The 14,618-nt window shown below is 37.1% G+C and overlaps 1 protein-coding gene across 19 annotated transcripts in view; it reads left to right on the forward strand.

The window, feature by feature from the left end:
- Positions 1 to 14,618, forward strand: part of BLTP1 (bridge-like lipid transfer protein family member 1) — a 140,286-nt gene that overhangs the window by 12,166 nt on the left and 113,502 nt on the right. For all 19 annotated transcript variants that reach the window (XM_073001687.2, XM_073001694.2, XM_073001693.2 and 16 more), the window contains 6 exons: positions 2,239 to 2,359; positions 4,336 to 4,452; positions 5,744 to 5,822; positions 7,478 to 7,542; positions 10,570 to 10,756; positions 13,959 to 14,040. In XM_073001687.2, the coding sequence (XP_072857788.2) occupies positions 2,269 to 2,359; positions 4,336 to 4,452; positions 5,744 to 5,822; positions 7,478 to 7,542; positions 10,570 to 10,756; positions 13,959 to 14,040 (621 nt within the window). In that variant the 5' untranslated portion in view covers positions 2,239 to 2,268. The remainder of the gene's footprint in view (positions 1 to 2,238; positions 2,360 to 4,335; positions 4,453 to 5,743; positions 5,823 to 7,477; positions 7,543 to 10,569; positions 10,757 to 13,958; positions 14,041 to 14,618) is intronic.

A 14,618-nucleotide genomic window follows, 5' to 3' on the forward strand; every position in this document is an offset into this window, starting at 1 on the left:
GGCCTGGAAAATGACCAACATGAACTGGGCCTTCTTGGTGATGCCCACAATGTTGTGGAATTCATTGCCTGTTGATGTTCTCCAAGTTCCCTCCCATTTGGCCTTCAGGAACCTGCTTAAAACGAAGCTATATAAATTGGTGTTCAAGATCATCCTCCCCCTTTGAGAGTCTCCCCAATCCATTTTATGTAACTTTTTTGATTTAGTTGTCACCATCAGGAAGATTACCGTATTTTTCCATGTATAAGGCTATACTTTTGTCTAAAACCTTTAGACTAAAAATTGAGGGTAGTCTTATACATGGAAGTAAGATGAGGAGAGAAAAAATAAGTGGAGGGGGAAGAAGGGATCAAAGTGATCCTGCAGGGCTTTGATCCCTGCTTTCCCCTCCACTTGCTAAGCCTTAGCAAAAGGAAAGCAGGGTTCAAAGTGCTGCAGGATGGCTTTGATCCTTGCTTTTCCCTCTGCTTACTAAGTCCTGTGGGGCTTAGCAAGTGTAGGGGGAAAGGATCAAAGCAATCCCATGGCTGTATAAGGGACAAAGAGATCAAAACAATCATGCAGTTGTGGGATTGCTTTGATCTCTTTCCCCCTCCTTTTGCTAAGCCCCACGGGAAGCAGGGATCAAAGCGATCCTGCAGTGCTTTGATCCCTTTCCCCCTACACTTGCTAAGCCCCACTTAGATTTCTTAATTTTTGGTTAGAAAAGTGGGGGTGTCTTATACATTGGGGGTGTCTTATACACAGAAAATATGGTATATTATGCTACATGCATTTCATTTTTAAATTTTACTATTACATTTATTTGATGTTGTTTATGTGTTCAGTTTTTGTAAACTGCCCAGAGTAGTGGCTTCCCACTAGATGGGTGATATATAAATATAATAAACAAACAAAATAAATTTTAAGTAGTTATAGAATATGCCCAGAACACAGTTCTACAAAAATACACATTCTTGTCAAGTAAGCTGGCAAATGCATTCTTTTTTCTCCAGGTATTCTTCAAGTTTTCTCATATTTAAAAAGCACAGATGGAAGTGGTTTACCATTCCCTTTTTCCCAGAGCACCCTGGGGCTGTACAGCTTGCCCATGACTACACATAGGCTGGTTCTTCTTGCAGGAGACACAGTGGAGAATCAAACTCTCAACCTCTGGCTCCACAATCAGTGAACTATCCAGCCAGCATTTCATTATGTTTAGGAAATATAATATTTATTTTGTTTAGGAAAAACAACAGACTCCCAACTAACAAATTATCATTATGGTATAAACTTGTGGACCTGAAAGCTTATGTCATAATAATACATTTGTTAGTCTTTAAGGTACCACAGAACTGTATTTGTGCAACAGACTTGCATATTTCTTATGGTGTATTTTTAGGAATTGATGTAGCTTGTCACCAAATCTGAAGTATTAGACTAAAAGTGTTTTACAGACATTTATATCTGGGAATTTTTTTTAAATGGAGATTGCCAGTAATAGCTTCAATCCTAGGGAAAATAGCTTCTGTCAAGAGATGATTGCAGAAGATTAGGGATGGGCACTCCCCCTATAAATGCTGTAGACCCAATCTTGATCAGGAGCTTTACAGCTGGTATTTAAAGCAACTACACTCAAGATATGTTAAACATGATCACACAGTTATTAAAGCATGTAATTTGACCCAATCAGTAAAGTCATTTATGTTTTATGATTAGTATCTTTGTTATGCAAGGTATAAGTGATTCCACATTTTCCGTATGCTGTTGTGAGGGAATTCTTGCATAGGTATAAAACCTCTAACAGTGCGTTGCTGCTGGGTACACACATAAGCCCCACTGTGTTATTCCTGAAATCCTACATACATTTATCTGACAGTAAATGACACTGAACACTGTGGGACGTAGGTACTAAGGAAATGTAGAACTTCTTATACACCAACACAAACTGTTTTCTCCTTCAGTATTTCTAACAGAAAAGCACATCATGTACCGTATTTTTCGCACCATAAGACACACTTTTTTTCCAAAAAAGTGTACGTGTCTTATGGAGTGAAATTCCCAGATTATTTTTTCTTGTTTTCTTCGCCTAAAAAATTGGTGCGTCTTATGGAGAGGTGCGTCTTATGGAGCGAAAAATACGGTATGTTTTGTGATAGGGAACGAAATACACTGGCTTTTGTGATAGAGAATGAAATACACTGGCATTATGGCTTACAGTGACACTTTATTTATTTATTTATTTATTTTTCTTTTCAGTCATCTGGATCCTGCTGAAATATTCTAGCAATGGAGAGAAATGAGAGTATTGTTCCTAGTATCACTCAGCTGGAAAATTTCCTTACTGAACATGACTCAAATGTTGTTTGGCTCCTAGTTGGTATGTCGTGTTTGTTCTATTTAATATTTCATATGCTTTTCAGTGTTGTAAAAGATCACTTTCTGCGATCTACAATAGAGATGTTGAGTAGTAATTGTGTATTACAATGCTCTGTGTTTGTGATAGTTGTTTAGAAATGTTTTTTTAACTAAAAACAATGCACCCAAACTGAGTTTTAGCATTGTTCCCACCCTTGAATAAAAAACAAGTTATCCCTTTAATATTTAGCATAATGATAAGGAAAAGGAACAAAAATATGGAAAGGAAGTAGCCAGGATGCTGTTTTATTAAACTGCTCACACAGCGAATGTAGTGTGAGTGGTTTGATTTTTCCGGAGCTCCTGCCAAAATGTTCGGTGCCTGCTTGTACGCGTGTTTTACTGTGTAAAATGCAAATGTTTTGAACAACTTTGCCTTGTTTCAGCATGTGTAACTCAAGTAAAACCAAAAGGTTTTTGGTAACTTAAAGGCTGTCACATTTATTTCATTGTGAGTTTAGTGGACTACAATTACTATAGAATGTAATTTCAAGGTCAAAGGTTTATATACACAGAGTTCATAGTACAGAAGTGGGGGAGATGATAAAAAGAGGATGACACATTAGTAGTGGGCTTTTCAGATGACAGTGATAACTGTCAGTGATGACTAATAACCATCAAAGTGTGGATTACTTGGGCATCCTGATGTCAACAATTAAGTGACTGTGCAGAGGTGAAATTGTTTGTTTGTTTTATTCACTTTATATACCATACCTCTTGACAATGGCCACTCTGGGTGGTTCACAGCATAAACAACAATAAACCAACAAAACATAAAATCATCATAATAATTCAACTATAAAAAGGAAAAACATTAGAACAGTGTTCAAGCATTTTAAAATACATTCTAAAATAACGGAGTTATTTCAAGGAGGAGAATTAGACTGGATACTTTCAAAGTATTGAGATATATATTGGCCAAAATCCTGTAGCACAGTAAATTACACTAGAGTAGTCCCATTGAATCACTTGGGATTTGATAAGTCAGCTCCATAGGTTGCATTGATTCCATTGGGCCTGTCCTAACTGTAGCTAACTATACTAAAGTAAGCCACAGAATAGGCCCATTTGAATCAATTATACCTATGGAGACGTTGATTCGTCAAATCCCAATTGATTCAGTAGGCCTACTCTTGTGCAGTTTAATTAGCTAAGGAACAGAAGCTCAGCCTGTGTGTTCCAGAAAACCTTATTTCTCATTTAATTTCTCTGAAGTAGTTTGGGATTGATGAATATTGCCCGTTAAAGCTGTATCTCTTTCAAATTTTCCTTTGTCCTCAACAGTTACTTTGACATCTGTAGCAGCGTGTTTTGGGAGTTTAGAGTGTTTTTTTCTTCATAATGTGGTGTTTTATATCCATTGTGTGGCTTGATAGTGTTATCCAGAAAGTGTACCTGTTGTGTAGGCTTGTCTAGGTTCAGATTTAATGGTGCACTGAGAATGACTGAAGTTCTAGTTGAATTTTCAGCTCTCATCTGACATCACTGGAAGGTATCATTGTGTGTCTGAAGAAGCTGATTGTAATCCATGAAGGCTCACACTGAAATAAATCTTTACATCTTCAAAGTTAATCAATTCTTTTACTTTTACTTTTGCTCTAAATGCAAAAGTGATATCAGTCTACTACTACTGTCATTATTATTTTACACCCCTTTTAATTTACATGGCAAAAATTGGAAAATTACAGTACATGGGGACTCATCATCTGGCCTGTGGTCTCCTTGTCTTCAGCCTTGAGCTTTCACAGCTTTCACACTTTGGAAAAGAGTTCAGTTAATGATGCAGACTTTATTTAAAGTGTAAATTCTGTACCTCTGAGGGATGGTTTATGGGGAGAGGTGAAGAAAGGCTATATTATTCTGCTCTTAATACAATCAAAACACTTTCATAAGAATGAGGTTTTACTGTTCTAAAATGCATTATAATTTCTTTTGCAGCTACAATTTTATCCTGTGGCTGGATTATTTATCTGACTTATTACAATTCCCGGAACATTGGACTTATTTTAACATTAGTTCTTAACAGATTACATAAAAATGGCTACATCCACATTGGTAAGTTTTCTGGTCTTTACTGTAAAATATATCTCAGAATACAGTGGTTCTTAACCTGTTTGAAAGAAACGCCCCCTTGAGCCATTGAGGAAATTATAATCGCCCCCCTCCCCGCGGCGATGATATTTATTTATTTATTTATTTATTTATTTATGAATGAATGAATGAATGAATGAATGACACTTAAATCCAATGACCCCTGAAAACAAAATTCAATTCCAAGAAAATGAAATGCCCCCAAAAAGTAACATTTAATGATTTAGTTGCAAGCGAATTTTAAGACGCAAAAAGAAATATAAAAAGGGCATAAAAACAAACCACAATACAGGAACTAAAAATTTCAAGACAAAAACTCTGAAACTAAATTAAGATTGAAGGCAAATATATATTCATGCACACTGTAAAAAGGCTGCAGCTATCTTCGCAGGTTTGGCCTGCTCCAGTGCTCCCCTACCGCCCCCTTCTGCTCCAGCGCCCCCATGCCGCCCCTTTTTGTTCTACCGCCCCCCTGAAAAATGAAATCGCCCCCTGGGGGGCATTATCGCCCACGTTAAGAACCACTGTTCTAAAGTGTAAAGCTAACAACAGGGAGAGCACATTCTAGCCAGTTACTGTATACTGATTTCAGTAAGAGGGAGAGCGAAGGGCATGTTCAGCTGTCCCATTGGCATCTGTGCAACAGACAGAGACCCTCTTTTGGTAGAAAGGTAAGATTTAAACAAAATGAATTCTACTTTGTGACCTGAAACATACTCCACACAAAGCCAGAGAGAGAGAGAGAGAGAGAGAGAGAGAGAGGCAGGCACATGCCATGTACATGGTCATGAGAGTTCTGGTGCTCTTGTGTGTGGTTGTGATGGTGTGCTGTGATGGAATCTTGAGTTACAGTATATCTTGTGCTCTGTTGTGGTGTCATGTGGAGGCTAGTCTTCACTGTGGGAACTGCTGTTTTCCTTTTATTTTTCCTGTCACAGAAGACAGGAGAATTTCTCACATCAGAACTGGGCATCATATAAAGTTGCTCAGTCCATGGATATCTACTAAGTTTGTTTCTTCCATGTGCTGCTGAAAATACTGCTCAGAGGCAGTAACTCTGCTGGTATAACTGTGGAATACTGACAGTATGTGTTTTGTGTTAACATTATGTTTTGGGTTCTGATGATGTTGCAGGACTTCTACAAAATCCTAAGGCCACAAAGCTGGTAGACCTCAAGTGCAGAATTTCAACCTTAAATTAGCCCAATTTGTTCATGCTGGTGCAGCTGACTTATCCGAAATCTTTTAATTATAGGTTCCTTTTCATTCTCTGTCCTGTCTGGGAAAGTCATGGTCCGTGAAATCTATTACATCACAGAAGACATGTCTATCAGGTACTTGTTTACAGTTTGTCTAAAAAAATAGTAGCAGTTCTAGCAGGCTTATTCCTAACATTCAATATTGCTGTCATATAATGATGTGTTCTAGTAGAGTTTAGAACTGAGATGGATAACACAATATGGGCAACAGCTCACATTGTTTCTCACAATAGCTTATGGTGATTAGAGCTGATGGAGTTGTGTCAGCAACAACATCAGAAGATTACATCTTTCAACCATTTATACTATTAAAATAAAGACAGACAAAAATATGGTGGAACTAGACACTTCTGTACAAATATGAAAAGGTTTTTAAAAGGGAGGTTACATCTAAATTTAATTCAGTAAACACCTATATGTATATAATCCTGGTCTTAGGGCATAATGGATCAGATTTATTTATTTAATTAGGAATGTGTTAATAAGAATATCAAAACTAATTTATTAAAAACCAAGGTAACAGATAGTGTTAACAATTAGCAAAATAATTAGGAAAATGAGTAGGTAAACAAGTGGGTTTTTGCTAGTGGTTAAAATATCCAAGATTGGGAGGCTATTTAAACTCATTGGGGATACTATTATACAGGATGGCCTTTACTGCAGAAAATACCTCCTCCACACTTTGATCAAATTTGCTTCACAAGGCTATGGTACAGTTAGCAGAACCCTCCTGCAAATATGAAAAGGAGGGTGGTCTGTATAAAAGGAGGCAGTCTTCCATATGACCTGCTCCCAAGCTATAGTAGAGTCCTGCAAGATAGACATAATATATTTCCAAAAAGTATGGTATTTAATTGGCAAAAAATGGAAATCTTGCATTTCAAAAATTACATGTGCTTGATAGGACACCTCACTAGGCAGCCTGGCTTCTGCATTCTGCCTTAATTGCATTCTGAAAATTAAACCCAAGGGTATCTCCTTGTACAGTGTTTTATTGCAATCAAGTGTTGAGTTTACTGGTGCTTGAACCACTCTGTTCAAGATATCCCTGTCCAGAAATGGTTGTAGCTACCATGCCAGCTGAAGCTGATAGTTAATGCTCTGCCACTCTGACCACTTGGGCTCTTAGTGACAGTACTGCAAATGGTGATGAGTGTCAGTGAGTTAGATGGTCTATGGCAGCAGTCCCCAACCTTTTTAACCCTGCGGCCTGGTTGGGGAAGGCAGAGCACCCCCATGCTCGTGCACATGCGTGAAGGAGTGGGTGTGCTCTCGCGCAGGCATGCATGCTCTTGCACGAAGGAGTAGGGGCTTGCTTGCTTTTGCGAATGCACAAAGGTGTGGGAGGGTGGTCGTGCGGGCATGCGCTCGCTTGTGTGCATGCGCAAAGGGTGGTGCAGCGCTCAGGGGCACTCGTGCACATGCATGAAAGGGTGGGGGAGCGCTCACATGGGTGCCTGCGTATGTGCAAAGGGGCTGTGCAGAGGGGAGTCTGTGAGGGTGGGTGGGTGGCGGAGGTCTTCCTCCACAGCTCAGTCCAGCTAAGGCCTGAGGTTGGGGATCTCTCGTCTATGGTATCAAGTAAGACTCTGAAAAGGAATCACAGATATATTTTTAAAACCTAAACTTCAGTTGCTAAATTTTATGTTTTTTGAAGTGATAGTTAATTATATATAATAAGTGCATTAATAAATGTTGAAGTATTTCTAATTCTTTAAACATATTTTTAGAATCCAGGATGGATTTATTATATTTCGTTGGTGGAAGATGTACAACCCAAAGCAGAAGCAACATGGTAAGTTGCCTTGTATTTTAATCATTTTTGGTTGCTAAATTCATACTCTATTTATTATCTATGTTTGCATGAAGTTACATTATAATTATATTAACTCTGTTCTTTAAAACTGTTTCAGTTAGTTCTGAAGTCCAACGTGGTCTTCTAATTGGTTTTAAGCAAATATAATCATATGTCAAAGTAAGAAAGTAACATAAATAAAAGGAGGAGGAGAGCTCCACTGATCAGATCTGTCTGGTCTAGAGTTCTGTTTGTAACAATAGTTAGCTATTTCTGGGATCCTGGGTAATGAAGGCAGCAACCTCTCCCCCGCCCCTTCTCCTTGTTTTGAGCTTCTAGTGTCTAGAATTATTCTTCTTTTGGACTTGGAGGTTGCACATATAATCCAATATCTGTTTAGAACTTATTTGTAGAAGAAGATGCTGTTACTGTGAGTTGTCAGCTGAGAATTACATATGTATAGCATTTCTATTTAATATCGCTTGAGCCAGGCTCTGGTGTTTGATTCACCACTGTGCTTTCTAGAAGTAGCCGCCAGCCTGTGTGGTGTTTGGGCAACCTGTACCGCTCCAAAATGCCCTCAGAAGAAGGGAATGGTATTCTATACCCAGAAACTCGTGGAATGGTTTGCCATAAGGAGGAGTTGGCTTGACAGTACATTATTATATTAATTACTTTCAATTGAAATTTGGGAATAGGTTGCATAGGAAAGTGTGAGCTCCAGGTCACAATGCCAGGGTGATCTTGCATTCAAATAAATGCAGAGTCTCTCTTTGTCACAGTTATCTTCTGTGTACACCAAAGGGAAGTTAAATTAATCAACCAACTTTGTGAAGATAAAAATATAACTGTTCTTATTCCCTCAAGGTAGATATAAATGAAGTCTGAATTAACTCTAATGTAAATTTAACTCAGTTTGTGGGTTTTATTAATTGGTAAGGCTAATAGTATCTAATTAGATTTGGAAGGAGAGTGCAGAATAGGGTTGAGATGCCATAGTTAGGTAATACTTAGTTACACATGAGCTTTTAAGAAATGTATAATAATAATAATAATAATAATAATAATAATAATATAATTTATTGTCATTGTAAGTATATACACAGTATACCATACAACGAAATTCACAGACACCCAGAGACCAGACACATGCACACACATAACATTCCCCAAACACTCCCCACCCACTAGAAGTCCCCCACTAAAAATACAAACATGTATACCTCAGGCCAAGTAACACAACAATGTACTTGAATTGATAAATTTTAGAGATAAGGGCAAGCTGTTGTGTCTTTTCATTTTCTTAATTCTTTATCATTTTGGAATTGTGGATTGCTATATTGAAGTTAAAACTGTTTCTAGTAAAGTGGTACCCTTTCCCTCACTTACTGACATGCTTTAATGATTAATAGTTTTTAAATTTTCTTCTCGAAATAAATTTTAAAAGGAATACATTTTTCTTCGGTATTTATATTAAGGCAACAATGAATAGTCTGTGGGCTTTTGCAGGAGCAAAGTAGATTTTTTACTTTCTATGTTGGCCAGAATCTAGTTCATTGTGAGCATACCTAAGATTCTATGTGCAGAACTCCAGCAGTCTTTTGCTTGCCACCATGCAAGTCAGAACTGTTCTCTGTTGCAGTGCACAGTGCTTAAGCATGTTTATCAGGTGCTCGATACTTGAAAAACCTTCTCTCATGCAACAGGGCATTGTGTGAGTGGAGCCGCGGAAGAGAATTATGGACATTAAGTGCAGAGAAAACTGATTGACAATTTAATAGTCTACTTTAAGAGACCCAGTTTATTGAAATACCAAAGGAGTTCATGTCTCTTGAGTAAATTAGTAATAGGGTTGTCTTTAAAGAAAAAAAGGTAGTTAATTATAACAAAAATGTTCTTAATTGGGTCATACTATTTGAAATTTAAGATGTGCTGTATGACTGATTCTGTAACATTGTATATAGCTTTGAATATAACCACTTAACATTAGTATATTCACATTTGATCACGTTTAAACTGCCTTTTAGTGTACTGTTTAGAACAATCTTTTGTCCTTATTGCTGTTGGCTATGATGTAAGCTATAAACATAACATGAATTTTCTCACTTGAATCCTCCCAGGATGCTGTACTGACAAAAGTTAGTGCCATCGCCACATTTTAGGGGGAAACACAAAAGCTAACTTAATAAAATAAATAAAATAAAAAAATAAAATAGCAGGAAACTTGCCACCAAAATCTAGTAGTGTATTTTTCCACTGGATTTTGGTTATGTACTTGAGAAGGCAGAGGACACAGAGGCAACCCAAAATCTGAATTCAGTGCATAAGCCACATATTGCCCGTCTCCGAGCTACAGCCTCATTGCATATAAGCACATGGCTTACATTAATCATTGAAAAGTAGCCACATAGAAAACGAAATGTGAAAGCTTGATGGGGATTAGAGACAAAATGGATATTGCTGATACTGCTGTCTCCTTGTCTTTTCTCTTCTTCTCTAGTTAATAGTCCCTATTTCACTGAATCTTTTAAACCCTAGAGGCAATTAGCCATTGAGAAAGCAATAAAGTTAACAGAGATGAAGAAGTGACATACTAGCTCTTGGTATCCTATGTAATAACTTCTAGAGGGTAACATTTCATATACTTGATGAAATGGATTGTAGTCAGTGAAAAATTGTGCCATAATAAATCTGTTTATGCTTTGCTTTTGATCCTCTCCAGCTTCCTCTGCTTATATGGAGCAAATTTCAATTGTAGTCATAACCTGGCTTTGCATTTGTACCATTGAGTGGGATGGATTGTGTGCCTACTTATATAGACATGCTTGAATTAGATATATTACTATACTATATTGGTTGAGAATTGTCTTAAGAAACAGTGGAAGGTCTATACTTTTTAAAATCTTAGTTACGTCCTTATGTGTGAGAATGTTCTAACTTCTTATATTTCTAATATGCCACCCCCATCTGGTGTTCCTTTTGGTTTGCTCTCTGTAACATCACTTAATAGAATTTTAATTTTTGCAGATCCAAAGGCAGAAACAAGACTGTATATCATGGTGAATGATTTTGAATTCCATGTCTACAACCGCTCTGAACTTTATGGGCAGCTTCAGGAATTATTTGGTTTGGATCCAACCATAATTCCTCCGAAGAAAGAGGATGAAAAAGCACGAGAAAATGGGAGAGAGCGAACACATACAAATCTTGATAGGTACAGATAATTATTTACTTACTTGAGTATCTTTGAATATTGTATCCAATATAATAGTTTCACTTTGATTAGTGATTATCTTCTTGTTTGAACATTTTAATGTAACATTTTGTTGTTTAAATAATGTTACAGCATAAACATCTCTTTGTGTAGGGACTTGGGCCACTTAAGTTTTGGGGCCTTTTAAAGTTACAGTTTACAGTACTGTTGAAACAACTTGTAAAATATGAAATACCACAATAGGATATTATGTATTTAACACAGTTTGACCTCAAACATTCATTATGTACCTATTTCCTTAGTAGCATGGAAGAGAACAATTTTTGAGCAGGAATAACAGTGTTTGCTAGCATGCTATATACAACAGAGCTATTTCTGAAATATGATATTCTGCCTTAAAAACTGGAGGTTTTTTTTTTCCAAAATAAATCTCATTTTTGAAGTGTAAAATAACATTCTCTTTAACATTGGGGGAAAGCAACTGCCCACACACTGGAATTCTAGAGGCATGCTTTTATCTTTGCCAATTGGGATGCAGGAGGTGGGCATGTGTGTGCTTTCTTTTCAGAATAGCCATGCTGTGGAATTAAAAGACTTGGTTATTTTTGGTGTCCCTACGTTGGCTAACATCATGCTGAGAAAAAAAAAGTGCAGAAAAAATGGTGAACAATGCCCACACAAACTTTGGGGCAGGGGCTTGCTAAAGGTGCTATGTAATCTGTTATTTTTCTGGCTCCCTATTCAAACCTGTTTCAGGCCTGAAATAGCCTGTTTTGAAGAAACTTAAAGTTTCTTTTGAAAACTATAGCCTTTAAGTAGAATATTATGTTTACCCAAAGCTGTTGCTATTTTTGGGTACCAGAAAGGAAGATGCAAAAGGTGAGAGAAGCTTGTCGTTCTGTTTGTCTCCACTCCCTGGCATGCAACCCCCTTTCTGTGGTTGTGCCTTTTAGGTAGTGTTGCCAAACAGTGCTTCACACACTCAGACTATACCCTGGTAGTCCACTGAAGTCAAGACACTAGAAGTTAATATCTAAATTTCCTATGCACACAAAATCCAGCCAGCTCCTGGGTATAATTTTATTATTAAAAAGAAAAAAAGGATAAAATGGTTACAAAAAGCAAAAAGGTAGAAGTTACTCAAAACATCCTTGGAAAAATAGAATAAGGCTACAAGAAGCTGCAAGACTAATATTGGATTATCTCAAAGAAGGTACACACTTAGAAAAATAAGAAAGTTTTAGCTACCGTAGCCCTTTTCCTTCTTCCTAATATGTACAGTCACTTGAATGAGGTCTACGCAAGTGTAAGCAGAGCTGTTCCTGAGGGTGTAAGTTTGCCCTAATGTGAAGATTCTACTGTCTGTCTCAGTCTTCTTTATACAGAACAAAGCTTCTTGCTACAGATGCCTTGATTACAGTAACCCTTTAAAATGTCCTCGGACTGCTTCCTTAATAGGGCTTTATCGCCTCATACTAATCATTATCCCCTCTGCCAGGAAGGACTTTTCCAGCAAAGTCTGTTTTGTATTTGAAATGCTTCCTGACAAGCTTCTAGCCAGTGCTTCCTGGCCATTACAGTGAAAGAGGGCATTTCACATGTTTGATTTCTTCTATCTAGTTTTCCGAGCACACATTATGATTTAAGATTTCCAAATTCTGTCACACACTCCATCACACATTGGACAGTCAGGGTTCTCAAGAGTTCGAGGGAGAGCAAAAATGGCCTATAGATTCTTAGAAATTGGCCATCCTTAGTTTACTACAGTATTTCCTTTTTAAAATCTTTATTCTCTGGCTCATGCTTCTGTACTGTCTTTATACTGGTTTGCAAGTGCTTTTCATGTTTCAAATTGTATATATGTATATTGTCTTATGGTATTATGGTATCTTATGGTATTATTTTTTAATGCCCAGGGGGCCCATTAAATACAGGTGCCAGAGAAAGGAGGTGCACTAACGGTGAATTACTTCCCACCCTGATCATCCTTCAGGCCATGGAAATGTCTTTTTCAGGGGCCTATAGTAGTGAAGACAGAGTGGATAGTCTGTCAGCTTGTGCTCCCCTTTTTGTGGATCAAAGCCAAGATGAATGTAGCATGGTAGTGATTTATGTAATCTGGTTTGTGTCCGTAGCATTAATTTGTTGCTAGATGTTTTATATATTCCCTTTTATTTTTAACAAAGTAGCTACCTTCATCTCTTATTTTCCTCTGGAATAATTGTAATTAAGTTCAGCGGAAAGGCTTTTCAAGGGATTATTGGCTTAAGAGCTCTCTACAGAGAATTATCCAGTTAGTTGCTGTTGCACAATGCAGTACTGTTTGGAGATCATTTTTGCTTAAGTTAACATATAAAAAAAGAATTCTAATATCTGAAATCACAGTGAATCCAGTGAAAGACGTTACATATTATTTTAGTTTCCTTGATAGTGCTGATTATAGGGGAGTAGGGATTCCCAGTTCAATTGGAATCTTATGATATAAGCTCTTCCAAGAATGTCTTCACATTATACAGATACTCCTCACTTAACAACCTACCTATTTAATGATTATTGGGATTTACGACCCCTCTAAATCCGTGCTTGCGTCTTCACCACACCCCTTCTCAATGGCACATGCTTTATTACTCCTTTATATATTAATATTGCTCTTCTCTTATTAACTAGTTTGCTTAACGACCTAGTTATAAGAACGGAACTTGGTTGTTAAGTGAGGAGTGCCTGTAATGGTTTTGCTAAATTTCATTGAGTCAGTTTATTAGGACCAGCATATTTCATGGTTGCATATTGTTCACCTGTAAGTTTTTGTCATTCTGTTGTGGGATCAGCCTATGGTTTTATAGAAAAATCTTCTCAAGAATTCACATTAAAATACATTTTAATATATATTTGATCCCCCCTCCTAAAATTTGCATTTCTAAATGGCCTTGCTCTAAAAATGCTCATTTTCAAGTAGTTTTTGATCCTTTTTCTTGAGCTTTTGTAGGAACATATAGGAAGTGCAGGTTCTTGTGAATGATAGTGTTCCAGTAAGAAAATTGATCTGGAAAATGCAAACAGATCAGTTTCTACATAAATTCATAGAGATCAAATTTCTCAAGCATCAAAGTGGGAACAGAATTGCATATATGCATTGTATTGTGCATATTTATGTGTTTATGCTGATTCAGCAGTATTAAAGTATTAATGTTTTGTTTCTCAGTGTTAAAACAAAAAGTGAATCTCAAGACCGTTCATCATCATGGAGATCTCTTATTCCTGTAATCAAAGTAAATGTTAGCACAGTAAGTAAAATATATCCTATTTTAATTTTGCCTTATTTTTCCTTTGCAATTTGAAGACCACTTCAAATGGCATCTATCAGGCTTCATTTCGAGCTAAGAAAAATGCATTAAAATAGCATGTAACAGGTTGATCCACGTGACAGAAAACATGTCACTTTCTTAAGTTCTGAATAAGCATTTTGCAATTGGATTTCTTCATACTAGATTATATAGGCTGAAACTAAATGCTGTGGTAAACTAGAGGGTGATGTTCTGTGTTCCACCACTTTGGTTTTTGCTTTGCAATGTTGGCTGCTGCCTACAAGAGTAAGGAAACTCTTTTTATCTGTATACCTTAGAGCAGAATACTACAGTGGGGTCTTGACTTGAGAACTTAATCCGTATTGGAAGGCGGTTCTCAAGTCAAAAAGTTCTCAGGTCAAATCTGCATTTCCCATAGGAATGCATTGAAAACCATTTGATCCGTATCTGCTCTTTTCCGTCCATAGAAACTAATGGGAAGCTGCTATTCCGCCTTTGACCACTAGAGGGGGATATTTTGTTTCTTTTTTTCTTAGGTCAAGAAAGGTTCAGGGAAG

The sequence above is a fragment of the Pogona vitticeps genome, chromosome 5 (assembly GCF_051106095.1).
Source record: "Pogona vitticeps strain Pit_001003342236 chromosome 5, PviZW2.1, whole genome shotgun sequence".
Lineage (NCBI taxonomy): Eukaryota > Metazoa > Chordata > Lepidosauria > Squamata > Agamidae > Pogona > Pogona vitticeps.